Source organism: Pan paniscus, chromosome 3, assembly GCF_029289425.2.
Source record: "Pan paniscus chromosome 3, NHGRI_mPanPan1-v2.0_pri, whole genome shotgun sequence".
NCBI lineage: Eukaryota > Metazoa > Chordata > Mammalia > Primates > Hominidae > Pan > Pan paniscus.
This window is the reverse complement of record NC_073252.2, coordinates 73,327,051-73,341,327: the sequence shown is the minus strand read 5'-3', so window position 1 is coordinate 73,341,327 and position 14,277 is coordinate 73,327,051. Positions and strand designations below refer to the sequence as shown.

Sequence of the window (14,277 nt, the reverse complement as noted above, 5' to 3'; positions counted from 1 at the left end):
GCCATTTTCACGATATTGATTCTTCCTACCCATGAGCAAGGAATGTTCTTCCATTTGTTTGTATCCTCTTTTATTTCCTTGAGCAGTGGTTTGTAGTTCTCCTTGAAGAGGTGCTTCACATCCCTTGTAAGTTGGATTCCTAGGTATTTTATTCTCTTTGAAGCAATTGTGAATGGGAGTTCACTCATGATTTGGCTCTCTGTTTGTCTGTTGTTGGTGTATAAGAATGCTTGTGATTTTTGTACATTGATTTTGTATCCTGAGACTTTGCTGAAGTTGCTTATCAGCTTAAGGAGATTTTGGGCTGAGACAATGGGGTTTTCTAGATAAACAATCATGTCGTCTGTAAACACGGACAATTTGACTTCCTCTTTTCCTAATTGAATACCCTTTATTTCCTTCTCCTGCCTGATTGCCCTGGCCAGAACTTCCAACACTATGTTGAATAGGAGCGGTGAGAGAGGGCATCCCTGTCTTGTGCCAGTTTTCAAAGGGAATGCTTCCAGTTTTTGCCCATTCAGTATGATATTGGCTGTGGGTTTGTCATAGATAGCTCTTATTATTTTGAAATATGTCCCATCAATACCTAATTTATTGAGAGTTTTTAGCATGAAGGGTTGTTGAATTTTGTCAAAGGCTTTTTCTGCATCTATTGAGATAATCATGTGATTTTTGTCTTTGGCTCTGTTTATATGCTGGATTACATTTATTGATTTGCGTATGTTGAACCAGCCTTGCATCCCAGGGATGAAGCCCACTTGATCATGGTGGATAAGCTTTTTGATGTGCTGCTGGATTCGGTTTGCCAGTATTTTATTGAGGATTTTTGCATCAATGTTCATCAAGGATATTGGTCTAAAATTCTCTTTTTTGGTTGTGTCTCTGCCAGGCTTTGGTATCAGAATGATGCTGGCCTCATAAAATGAGTTAGGGAGGATTCCCTCTTTTTCTATTGATTGGAATAGTTTCAGAAGGAATGGTACCAGTTCCTCCTTGTACCTCTGGTAGAATTCGGCTGTGAATCCATCTGGTCCTGGACTCTTTTTGGTTGGTAAACTATTGATTATTGCCACAATTTCAGCTCCTGTTATTGGTCTATTCAGAGATTCAACTTCTTCCTGGTTTAGTCTTGGGAGAGTGTATGTGTCGAGGAATGTATCCATTTCTTCTAGATTTTCTAGTTTATTTGCGTAGAGGTGTTTGTAGTATTCTCTGATGGTAGTTTGTATTTCTGTGGGATCGGTGGTGATATCCCCTTTATCATTTTTTATTGCGTCTATTTGATTCTTCTCTCTTTTTTTCTTTATTAGTCTTGCTAGCGGTCTATCAATTTTGTTGATCCTTTCAAAAAACCAGCTCCTGGATTCATTAATTTTTTGAAGGGTTTTTTGTGTCTCTATTTCCTTCAGTTCTGCTCTGATTTTAGTTATTTCTTGCCTTCTGCTAGCTTTTGAATGTGTTTGCTCTTGCTTTTCTAGTTCTTTTAATTGTGACGTTAGGGTGTCAATTTTAGATCTTTCCTGCTTTCTCTTGTGGGCATTTAGTGCTATAAATTTCCCTCTGCACACTGCTTTGAATGCGTCCCAGAGATTCTGTTATGTTGTGTCTTTGTTCTCGTTGGTTTCAAAGAACATCTTTATTTCTGCCTTCATTTCGTTATGTACCCAGCAGTCATTCAGGAGCAGGTTGTTCAGTTTCCATGTAGTTGAGCGGCTTTGAGTGAGATTCTTAATCCTGAGTTCTAGTTTGATTGCACTTAAAGGGACTTTTAAACCATGTTAATGAGTCTAGACATTACATTAGGGAGGGTAGAGATTCATCCTCTAAATTAGGTGCCCTACAGTGGCAACTGTTAACTAAATTACAACTACTTTGTTTAATGGTTACCTCCACTAGCTGGTGATGTGGCCCCTGTCCAACTCTTAAGTCTTGTCTCCTGCCATTCTTTTCTACAACTTAGCTGCAGCCCCCACCCCTTCCCCTGCCCAACAGCAATGTACATATACCCAGAGCTCCAGCTCCAACCAGACTGAAGTTCTGCAATCCACTTTGACCACCTTGTATTTATTCATCAACACTACCTACCCCTTTCTCTCCTTTGGCTAAATTTTGATCATTCTTCAGATTTCAACCTAACTGTCACTTTCTTGTAGACTTCTTTTTCTAATGTCTAGACTAGTCCCATAGTCTGTATTTATTGCATTCTATTATTATGATGTCTTATTTAATATCAGCTCCCCTCAGACTCAGGTCTCTTGAGAGCAGGAATTATTATTTACTGGTACATCCCTTGGCACATGGATACACTGGGAAAATGTTGATACTGAGAGTGTTGTGGAATTATGAGGGTTGATTTCTCTCTTTCGAAATTTTAAGTTCCTAAACATCTGTTATCTTTACTCTTTCTCTAAATCATCCTTTTGTGTACTTCTTAGGTTTTGTGACCAGCATCAAAATTGGATTCCTTTGTGCTCACTTCCTCACAATTTCTTACAACTGTTAGTGAAGAGAAAGGATTAATGGGGGCAGGGACAGGATTAAGAAATAGAGAGGGATGCTTCCAAATGTGCTAACTTCAATGGGATGGCATGCCTCCTCTTGAATATTAACTTGAAATCAAGAAACTCATCTGGCTGAATGTTCCCATTTTGCCTACAAAAAAGCAAATATCAGCAAAAATCGCATATTTTTTCCTGCAAGATAGTTTAGATACTATACTGTGAGTGTGTCTGTGAAAATACTAGTATAGTTACATTACTTTAAGTAGGTCTTAATTAATTTTAATTCTAGTTCGGTTCTGCTATAAGAGGCAGGTTAATAGTGGAAAGAGCACAGGATTTGATGTCAGAGGAGTTAGGATTTTATCTACCTCTTACATTTCCTAACTGCATGACCCTCAACCCTTTTGATTTCTGCTTTACTAATTTCTACAATTATTTATGTAATTAAAATTCTTCACAAAATCATGTGAATCAAATGTGATGGTATGAGAAATACATTGTAGAGTATATGGTTTTATACAGATGATTTAATTTTTATTAATATTACTTAATCACTGTATATTTACAGATTAATTGTTCTAGGTGATTTAGTCTTCAGCATTCAGGAAGTTTCTGAATTTTGGTCTATTTCCATTTTATTTCCACAGTACTGAACATTGGTAAAAAATTGTATGAGGGTAAAACAAAAGAAGTCTACGAATTGTTAGATAGTCCAGGAAAAGTCCTCCTGCAGTCCAAGGACCAGATTACAGCAGGAAATGCAGCTAGAAAAAACCACCTGGAAGGAAAAGCTGCAATCTCAAATAAAATCACCAGTTGTATTTTTCGGTTATTACAGGAAGCAGGTAAGCAGCTCCCTCAAAGTCTCTTCTCTCACCTTCTCTGGTAAGCATGTCGACGTCTTTCATGTGAAGTTGGCATTAATATGAACAACTTGTTTGCAGATGTCTCAAAAGCTAAGTGAATTTAAATCAAACCAAGAACCCTTAAACTTCACTATAACACCTTATTTGGTTTGGGATTATTAGTATCATTGAATTAAAAGGATTCTTAACAAGTTTGCTGTAATCTTTATCTGGCACATGCACTCTCTATGCAGTTTACCTCTCCAAGGCCAAAGGAATTTAACTATGAAGGAAACCCATTTTAATGTTAAGCAGTTCTAACAGATGAAGAACTGAAATTTACTCCCTGTAATTCTATACAAATGGTCTTTGTTCTGCCTCTGGGAGATAATACAGAATTTCAAATTCCTCTTCCACTTGAAAGCCCTGAAAAGTAGCTGAAGACAGCAACCAAACCTTCTCCTCCTGCCATTCCCCAAGTGAGATATTTGAACTAAAACCCCAGAGCGCCCTCCTGTTCAAAAAACTGAATGAAGGCTCTATTTTCAATAGAGAAATAGATTCAAAAGACCAAATGAAGATCAGAACATTGTGTGGTGGGTATTTGAAGCAAAGGGAAGGAAATTAGGATAAAGGGGTTTTCTGCAGGGATTCAGTCAATTGCTGGTTGGTCTGTAGTATATGAAATTTCAGCTAGGAAAAGATTTGAACTCTTGCCGCACAGTGTAAATAGCCTCATTGCTTTGGATCATTCAACCTACGAAACCTTACCTATGAAATAAAAGCTTTTTCTTTATCATTCTTGCCAATTCTAATTTTATAATTTAATAACTTTCCTTACTTTTAATTCCAATATTCCCAGTTGCCCTTTCATTTCTTAGAGTTTCTAGTAGCACTAATCTTTCTTAAATTCAACAGGGGATTTAATGCTTTTGTTTTCAGTTAAGTTAGATGTACCTGCCTTCCACAAAATAACAAGGTAATGTAATTTAAATACATTGTCAGTGCATTCCTGGCGTAGTTTTGTCTCTTCCAAAGTATCCTATTTCACAATTTTGATTAATGTGAAAAAGATTTAATTGCAAACCTGGATTGTCATCTACATCATAAATTCCTCTATGCTGTGAAAGTGAGTGTATTGCTGTAAATTTAAAGGATCTTCCAGAGTTCCTAAGTCACAGAATCTAAGATTTTTATTTCAAGGTTTCTTGATTGGTAGCTTCCCAATGACTGAGGTAATTTCTAAAGAGAGCATCAAATTAATTTTGGGTTCCTTTTGCAATACCGATAAGTGTTCCATCTATTTATTTATTTATTTTTTAATTTATTTTAAGTCAGAATCTTGCTTTGTTGCCCAGGCTGGAGTGCAGTGGCACAATCTCGGATTACTGCAACCTCCGTCTCCTGGGTTCAAGCGATTCTCATGCCTCTGCCTCCCAAGTAGCTGGGATTACAGTTATAGGTGCACGCCACCATACCCGGCTAATTTTTGTATTTTTAGTAGAGACGAGGTTTTGCCATATTGGCCAGGCTGGTTTCGAACTGCTGGCCTTAAGTGATCCACCCGCATTGGCCTCCCAAAGTGCTGGGATTACAGGCGTAAGCCATCACACCCGGCCTGTTCCATCGATTTTTTTTTTTTCTTCCCAAGTTTTAACTCTCCCCATTCACTTAAACATTTTTTAAAGTGCTTAACTCTCTAAAATGTTAGCAGTCAGAAGATTACTTTCTGTGTACCCTTGGTAGTTTCACGTAGCTACAGGATTATATTAAGTAATGGAAGATAAAGCCTGACTTTTTATTTGCTTATTTAGTGTATTTTCTGAGTGTATTTACACTCATCCCATTATCCATTTCCAGAACTTTATAACAAGTAAATTAGAGTGACTCAGTTGTGTTATGTTTGTCCAGGACTTTCTGCTTTAATTCTGAAGAGTCCTGTGATCAGGGGAACAGGGAAGGATGGTTACCTAAATGAAATACTCCAATAATTATCTTTAAACTACTTTATTTGGCACTTAACATAGCTAAAACTTAACTGGTTCACAGGAAATGTTGAAAGATATTTTCCAGATTTTATGTCTAGTACTATGAAACTAAGTAAACCTGAATTTTTTTAAATTTCTAAACACACTAGTTTTAGGGTACATATTAGGAATTCCATTAAACCTTATGTGATTTTTACTTGCTTAGTCAAATAAATGCCTTATCTAGTTGGCCATCAGTGGTCTATTTAAAACTGTTTTCTTTACAACCAGGGTTGTGTTCCAAATTAAGGTAGAAAGTAGAGAGGAAAGAGCATCGGAATGAGAATCAGAAAATCAGGATTCTACTTTTCTCACTGTCACTCAGGAACAAACTGTAAAGGACTATATAAATAAGAAGTAATCTTTTTCCGTGGAAATAGTATAACTGTGTTATAACTGTGTTATACAATTTGTGGATTTGGTTTTATTACTTAAAAATTAAAATCTGGCCTTCTTAGTGATGATGAAATCCCAATTTCCTCACAGAAACTCACTGTAATTACATTAAGTGTAATAATAGTATATGAAGAATGGTACTACAGTTGCTAAACCACAGATGGGCATCTGGACCGATCTAAAAGAGGGATGGCCATGGGGACATATGTATTAGCTAGAATTACTATTCTAGCTAATATATGTTCATTATAATCCAGAGTGTGTCAGTGACATAAACATTTTTTAGTAACCTGGATGAGAGTTTTGAGCTTTGTAGACAACTAAGATAAACAATGGGAATTTTTTTCTCACCATGCACAGTCATGGAATTTGCTTTCATATTTAGCAGTATTAGAAGCCATCATTATGTCATCTAAACTGAGTCTGTTTTAGAAACTTTTAGGGATTTTTTGTGCAGAGATGATTACCGTAGCTTCATTATGTGCTTTTGGTTCTCCTTGGGATTGGGGGGTTCTCTCTAAGACGAAGTTATCTTTATATTAAAAACAATAAAATTGGATACTACTGTGTCCAGCTTGGTAGACAAATGAGCAAATATATGACTAATGATTAACAGACCTAAGAGAGAAGAGCTCTTGAAACCAAGGATGTAGTTACCACCCCAAGTTGAGAATTGATTAAAGTCACCTGTCTATCCATGAGCCTGATCATTCATTAAAAGTTAAACAACAGATTGCATCTAATTTTTTTTTTTAAAGGTTAAAATGACAGTTTTACTTCCCCTCTTTTCATTTTTTCCTTAGGGTTTCTGTTCATGCAACATACCACAATTCTTTCTTTTTTTCATTTGAGTCTTACGAGTCAGATTCAAAGAGAGGGCAGAGGAAATAGTGTAGGGTTTGGACAGTGCGTTTCAAGTCCAGGCTCCATTACCAAATGGCTACATGACCTAGTGTGTGAAATTACTTCTTTGAGCCTCTGTTTTTTTCACTGTAAAATGTATAAATAATAATACCTACTTCAAGGCCAGGCGCGGTGGCTCACACCTGTAATCCCAGCACCTTGGGAGACTGAGGTGGGCAGATCACGAGATCAGGAGTTCCTGACCAACATGATGAAACCCTGTGTCTACTAAAAATACAAAAATTAGCCAGGCGTGGTGGTGCACACCTGTAATCCCAGCTACTCAGGAGGCTGAGGCAGGAGAATCTCTTGAACCCAGGTGGCGGAGGTTGCAGTGAGCCAAGATCACGCCACTGCACTCCAGCCTGTGTGACACTTTGTCTCAAAAAAAAAACAAAAAAACCTACCTCAAAATTTTATGCACAGTTAAATGAGACAACATATATAACACACTTAGCACAGTGGAGGGTTTCCATAAATAGAAGCTCCCTTCATGTACGGATACACATATAACAGCAAAGATCCCCAATTCTTTCCTGATAATAAAAGTTAGACTAGAGGATTAGGTTGGGATTGGAAATAGTAATGCAGGCTGAAAATAAGCATTATCTCAAACCCATGTAGGTTTCCAGGAGATATTTTAAATCACGTTAATGCTGTAGCATTACTTTGTACTGTGATGTAATAACACTTCCAGGAGAGGCAATACAGCAAAGTGGTTAAGTGGGCGGCTCCTAGAGACAGGGTAGGTTGGAAATCCTGCTTTACCTAATACTAGCTGACATTACTACTGTGTCTCAGTGTCCTTACCTGTTTTGTTGGATTGATCTTAATAGTATCTTATCAAATGTTATGAGGATTAAACAAAAAAGATGTATTTAAAATGGTTGGAACAATATCTGCCATAAAATAGGCTCCTGATATTTTTTAAAAGAAAATTGTGATAAATACATAAAATTTACCAGTTTGACCATTTTTAAGTGTCCAATTCAGTGGCATTATGTGCATTCACAATGTTGTACACTCATCCCATTATCCATTTCCAGAACTTTTTCATCATCCCAAACAAACTGTGTAGCATTAAACAATAACTATTCCTCCCACTCCTTAGCCCTTGGTAACTTCCATTCTCTTTTCTGTCTGAATTTGCCTATTCTAGTTACCTCATATAAGTCAAATCGTAAGTATTTGTTCTTTTGCATTTTGTGTTTTTCATTTAGCCTAGTGTTTTTAAGCTTCATCCATATTATATAGCATGGATGTATCAGGAATTTCGTTCCTTTTTATGGCTGAACAATACATTGTATGTATAGTCATGTGCTGCTTACTGTTTGAGTCAACAACTGACCGCATCTACATTAAATAAAGAGAAAAATTACACTTATTTTTGATAGAGGTTCTTTGTTGCTTGTAAAGGGTAGAGTTTTATTGTGCCTCAGATCTACCTTTTTACATATCATTTCAATACCTTTTTTAACTTTGGTTATCAATATGTAGGTATTAAAACTGCCTTCACCAGAAAATGTGGGGAGACAGCTTTCATTGCACCCCAGTGTGAAATGATTCCAATTGAATGGGTTTGCAGAAGAATAGCAACTGGTTCTTTTCTCAAAAGAAATCCTGGTGTCAAGGAAGGATATAAGTTTTACCCACCTAAAGTGGAGTTGTTTTTCAAGGTAATTATCTTATGCCTCTGTTTTATGTCTTACTGTAACACGGCAATAAATTTATAATTAGAAACTCTAAAGGTTTAAATATTCAAGCAAAGTTTTTGATATTTTGATATGGCAAATGTCATTCCAAAATTTGTCTTATCTAGTTGCCAATGTCAATAATGTACACTTCCATTAACAATGATAAATCAAATTTTAAAAAGAAAGCATCTGAAAATCTTACCTTTGAACCAAGATGACTAACAGGAAGAAGAGAAAAGTAACATTTAATTAATTTTTTTAAAATTTAGTTGAAATATTTTTATATTCTAATACAGGAAAACTATACTAACAATGTCTCTTGTAAGTGAAAATATATAAATAAAGGTTGTAAGAATCAGTGGTTATGAATTTTGTAGGCTTTACTGCTTTTAACCATCTTGATTTATGCTGTTAAGCATAGATCTGCCTGGGAAGCAATATCAGTCTTGCTTTTTAATCAATGAGTTATGTAAACGTGTGTATTATGATTATATAGATCAAGAATTTATAAAGATATTGTCATGTAAAGTTGGGACACTGCTGAGAATAAAATGAAATTATTTCATTTTTTTCACTTACCTCTTTGTCTGAGGTCTCTTGAATTCTCAAATAATGTCCCTAAAAAATTATAGTGCTGTATAAATTCTAATAAAAAGTGAGGTCGGGAGGTTATGAGAACTGTGGTTTTGGAAAGATTTGATTGATTAAAATGTGCTTTGGCCTTCCTGTCATGTCTGATGACTGTTATTAAGGAAAAACAAAAATCACAAACTTAAATTCTGTTTAAATTCGTTTATAGAGGTTAAATTCTTTGAAATACTTTGTGACCTAGAATAAGTTACTCACCTAAATACTTTGAATTTTAAAGTGCTATTGAGAGTAAACAAATTAAGAGTAATAGTTTTTTCTGCTTGCAGGAGCTAACTAGGAAAAAAATGAGGAGTAATAATTGCTTTGAATTAAGGAGTATCGTAAACAAAAAATTTCTTTAGATGTCTCATTTTGTTGCCCAGGCTGCTCTTGAACTCCTAGGCTCAAACGATCCTCCTGCCTCAGCCTCCTAAATTACTGGGACTACAGTGTGAGCCATTGTACCTGGATCAAAATTTCTTTTCTTTCTTTTTTTTTTTTTTGAGATGGAGTCTCCCTCTGTTGCTTAGGCTAGAGTGCAGTGGCGCTCTCTCAGCTCACTGCAGCCTCCACCTCCCGGGTTTAAATGATTCTCCTGCCTCAGCCTCCCAAGTAGCTAGGATTACAGGTGCACACCACCACACCCAGCTAATTTTTTGTATTTTTAGTAGACAGGGTTTCACTGTGTTGGCCAGGCTGGTCTCGAACTCCTGATCTTGTGATCCGCCCACCTCAGCCCCCTAAAGTGCTGGGATTACAGGCATGAGCCACCATGCCCGGCTGTGGCTAAAAATTTCTAAGGAGTTCATGCTCAAGGTGAAAAGGATGTTGTTTTTTCTGAAAAGTTTAAAAATTTTAGATTGAAGTTAATTGTACTACTATACTTTATTCACAGGATGATGCCAATAATGACCCACAGTGGTCTGAGGAACAGCTGATTGCTGCAAAATTTTGCTTTGCTGGACTTGTTATAGGCCAGACTGAAGTGGATATCATGAGTCATGCTACACAGGCTATATTTGAAATACTGGAGAAATCCTGGTTGCCCCAGAATTGTACACTGGTTGATATGAAGGTACAGATAAAACAAGTACAGATAAAACAACAGGATTTGAAAGTAAAGGTTATAGTTGAGAGATGCTTTCATAAAATAGTTTTTGAAAACTTTGTTGACATGCTGTTTCCAGATTGAATTTGGTGTTGATGTAACCACCAAAGAAATTGTTCTTGCTGATGTTATTGACAATGATTCCTGGAGACTCTGGCCATCAGGAGATCGAAGCCAACAGAAAGACAAACAGGTAGATAATGCTTCAGGTTTTTTATCCTTTTTGAGATCAAGCTGAGATAGAGGAGAAAGGAGAGATGAGGGGAAAAAGCAAATTATTGTTCCTAATGATATGAACCTGTTTTGTGGATCGCTGTTTATTTTTAAAGATAAATGTCTCTGGTATCCTAATATAAGAATAATAGGAATAATACTTTACATTTATAAAGCAAATTTCTCATCTGTTATCTTAATAACATTGTCACAACAGTAACAGCAAGTATTATCTTTGTTTGGCTAAATGAAAACTAAGGGTCTTAAGAGGATGGGTATCTTCACAATTACTAGAGTCAGGGACAGATCTGGGACTCTATCCCAAGTCTCCTGCATGTTACCAGGCCACATTTCTGCTCCTATATAAAACAACAGACACTTCTCAAAAGACATTTATGCAGCCAACAAACATGAAAAAAAGCTCATCATCACTGATCATTAGAGAAATGCAAACCTAAACCACAATGAGATACCATCTCACACCAGTCAGAATGGCTGTTTTAAAAAAGTCAGGAAACAACAGATGCTGGAGAGGCTATGAAGAAATAGGAACGCTTTTACACTGTTGGTGGGAATGCAAATTAGTTCAGCCATTGTGGAAGACAGTGTGGTGATTCCTCAAGGATCTAGAACCAGAAATACCATTTGACCCAGCAATCCCATTACTGGGTATATACCCAAAGGAATATAAATCATTCTACTGTAAAGACATGTGCACAGGAGCAGCACTATTTACAATAGCAAAGACATGGAACCAACCCAAATGCCCATCAGTGTTAGACTGGATAAAGAAAATGTGATATACACACACCATGGAATACTATGCAGCCATAAAAAAGAATGAGATTGGCCAGGCGCGGTGGCTCACACCTATAATCCCAGCACTTTGGGAGGCCAAGGCAGGTGGATGACAAGGTCAGGAGTTCAAGACCAGGCCGAGATAGTGAAACCTTGTCTCAAAAAAAAAAAAAAAAAAAAAAAAAAATTAGCCAGGCATGGTGGTGGGCACCTGTAATCCCAGCTTCTCGGAAGGCTGAGGCAGAGAATTGTTTGAACCCGGGAGGTGGAGGTTGCAGTGAGCCGAGATTGTGCCACTGCACTCCAACCTGGTTGACAGAGCGAGACTCTGTCTCCAAAAAAAAAAAAAAGAAAGAAAAAGAATGAGATCATGTCTTTTGCAGGGAAATGGATTCAGCTAGAAGCCATCATCCTCAGCAAACTAACACAGGAACGAAAAACCAAACACCACATGTTCTCACTCATAAGTGGGAGTTGAACACTGAAAACACATGGACACAGGGAGGGGAACAACACACACCGGGGCCTGTTGCAGGGTGGGGAGCAAGGGGAGGGAGAGCATTAGGACAAATACCTAATGCATATGGGGCTTAAAACCTAGATGACAGGTTGATGGGTGCAGCAAACTACCATGGCACATGTATACCTATGTAACAAACCTGCACATTCTGCACATGTATTTAAAATAAAAAATAACAGAAAACAAAATTAGAGCAAGACCCTTTCTATACTTAATATATAAAAATTCTCAAGGCAGTTAATTGTAGTTGCTAGTACAGAAAACACTTAACCTTAAGTGAAAATAAAAGTATACTTTACTATGGAACTTTGTCTAGTTTAATTCAGGAAGTGAAAAGATGCATTTTCAGAAGTATCCCTTGCTATACAAACTCTTCATAATCCCTCCCCAAAACTCAGAAACCAAATAGTTTCAGGTAGCAAGAGATACTTGTTTTCTAAACTTTCTATCTTATTTTCTAGTCTTATCGGGACCTCAAAGAAGTAACTCCTGAAGGGCTCCAAATGGTAAAGAAAAACTTTGAGTGGGTTGCAGAGAGAGTAGAGGTAAACCTTCTATAGTAAAACTGTATGTATTATGTGTTTTTCTTCTAAGAAAACCTTGTTTCAAAAGAAAAAAAAATGGGAGAGTATAGTGCTTTCCTTTTCAGTGACTTTGTTTTTTGTTGTTGTTTTTTTTGAGACGGAGTCTTGCTCTGTCGCCCAGGCTGGAGTGCAGTGGCGCCATCTCAGCTCACTGCAAGCTCCGCCTCCCGGGTTCACGCCATTCTCCTAGCTCAGCCTCCCGAGTAGCTGGGACTACAGGCGCTGGCCACCACGCCCAGCTAATTTTTTGTATTTTTAGTAGAGACGGGGTTTCACTGTGTTAGCCAGGATGGTCTTGATCTCCTGACCTCGTGATCCCCCTGCCTCGGCCTCCCAAAGTGCGAGGATTACAGGCGTGAGCCACCACGCCCAGCTCTTCAGTGACTTTGAAAGTGAGGAACACTTTTAGGAAATGTATCAGCTGGGCTATCCTTACTAGTATACTGGAACTCCGTGCTGTTAAGCTGGCCAATACATACCTCCCAGATCCTGTTGGGGAAACCTGGAATCTGTCTCCTCCCTACCCCGTAGGAGAAACCTTATATTTCCTACTCACCTGCACTGCTAGTCAGAGTTCCATTAGCATCTGTGTGACTTTAAATATTCCTTTAAGTTTTATGGTATTACTATAATTCTGGGAGTTGAATGGGGTTTGTGATTATGCAAGGGTCATAATCACATTTGAGAACATTATTCTTATAGGAATATATATTTTGAGTTACAAGCAATTAACTTACAAAGACTTAGAACACGACTTCTGATTTGGCTAATCATACCTTGAAGCTTCCATTAAACAAAGTGCACTAAAGGTCTTAGGATGAAATATTTTGTATTATAATTTCCTGAAAATTAAAAGATTTTGAGTATCTTTACTGTTTATTTTAAATAATTTGTCTGATAAAAATTGAATTCTTTAGGTCTTAATGATGAAGACCACTTTCCTTTATATATTGAGATTTTTAAAAATAAATCCTGTCTTTTTGTTGTTTGTCTCTGTCTTAAATTTGATCTGTTAAGAAAGAAAATATTGGGCCCAGATATAATTTTACTACAAACTCTAGCTCATTTATTCATTTTTGTTTTTATGTTCTTTTCATATCCACGTATTTTTTCTTCAGTTGCTTTTGAAATCAGAAAGTCAGTGCAGGGTTGTAGTGTTGATGGGCTCTACTTCTGATCTTGGTCACTGTGAAAAAATCAAGAAGGCCTGTGGAAATTTTGGCATTCCATGTGAACTTCGAGTAACATCTGCACATAAAGGACCAGATGAAACTCTGAGGATTAAAGCTGAGTATGAAGGTAAACCACAAGTAATATGGACATTTCAGGTATTTCTGATTTTGCTAAAAGTAATTACACACTTTAGACTAATAATGCTGAAAAAGAGCTTTGTCACTTTTCTAAGGGAAAAACACATGATATACTAGGCTTTCTTTTTTTTTTGAGATGGAGCCTCACTCTGTCGCCCAGGCTGGAGTACAGTGGCGCCATCTCAGCTCACTGCAAACTCCACCTCCCGGGTTCACACCATTCTCCTGCCTCAGCCTCCCAAGTAGCTGGGACTACAGGCGCCCACCACCATGCCCGGCTAATTTTTTGTATTTTTAATAGAGACGGGGTTTCACTGTGTTAGCCAGGATGGTCTTGACCTGATCTCGTGATCCGCCTGCCTTGGCCTCCCAAAGTGCTGGGATTACAGGCATGAGCCACCACACGTCTGGCCGCTAGGCTTTCTTAATACTCACCTCCAAAGAGCTTAAGGTATTCTAGAAGCTTAGAAAAGAAAGGAGCAGGGAGAAATAATTAAAAATGCAAGTATGAAAAGAAAACAAAGACTAGAATGATGAGAACCTCTGGCATCCTTACCTGGTAAGAAGCCCCTGGAGCATTGCTTCTAATATACTCCAATAGAAAATAGGCCCCCACAGTTACAGGAGGCGGGAGGTTGAAATAGCCGGTTCTCTCGGGAATCTTTAGTTGCCACCCTTTCCTGGGAGGCAGTCAGATAGGAAATTAAAGAACAGTTTCAGAATATAGTACATAAAAAATAATGGTATA

At 37.5% G+C, this 14,277-nt stretch overlaps 1 protein-coding gene and 1 long non-coding RNA gene across 4 annotated transcripts in view; one reads left to right on the top strand and one right to left on the bottom strand.

The window, feature by feature from the left end:
* The window catches only part of LOC100993147 (phosphoribosylaminoimidazole carboxylase and phosphoribosylaminoimidazolesuccinocarboxamide synthase), a 56,239-nt gene that overhangs the window by 33,423 nt on the left and 8,539 nt on the right, over nucleotides 1-14,277 (top strand). For all 3 annotated transcript variants that reach the window (XM_055111527.2, XM_003806487.4, XM_057302099.1), the window contains 6 exons: nucleotides 3,149-3,346; nucleotides 8,170-8,348; nucleotides 9,892-10,071; nucleotides 10,184-10,297; nucleotides 12,097-12,180; nucleotides 13,338-13,518. In XM_055111527.2, coding sequence (XP_054967502.1) covers nucleotides 3,149-3,346; nucleotides 8,170-8,348; nucleotides 9,892-10,071; nucleotides 10,184-10,297; nucleotides 12,097-12,180; nucleotides 13,338-13,518 — 936 coding nt within the window. The remainder of the gene's footprint in view (nucleotides 1-3,148; nucleotides 3,347-8,169; nucleotides 8,349-9,891; nucleotides 10,072-10,183; nucleotides 10,298-12,096; nucleotides 12,181-13,337; nucleotides 13,519-14,277) is intronic.
* Nucleotides 9,996-14,277, bottom strand: part of LOC134730276 (uncharacterized) — an 83,007-nt gene continuing 78,725 nt past the window's right edge. The window contains exons 8-9 of the long non-coding RNA XR_010111975.1: nucleotides 14,086-14,209; nucleotides 9,996-10,338 (exon numbers count right to left, since the gene is read on the bottom strand). This is a non-coding gene — a long non-coding RNA (uncharacterized LOC134730276). The remainder of the gene's footprint in view (nucleotides 10,339-14,085; nucleotides 14,210-14,277) is intronic.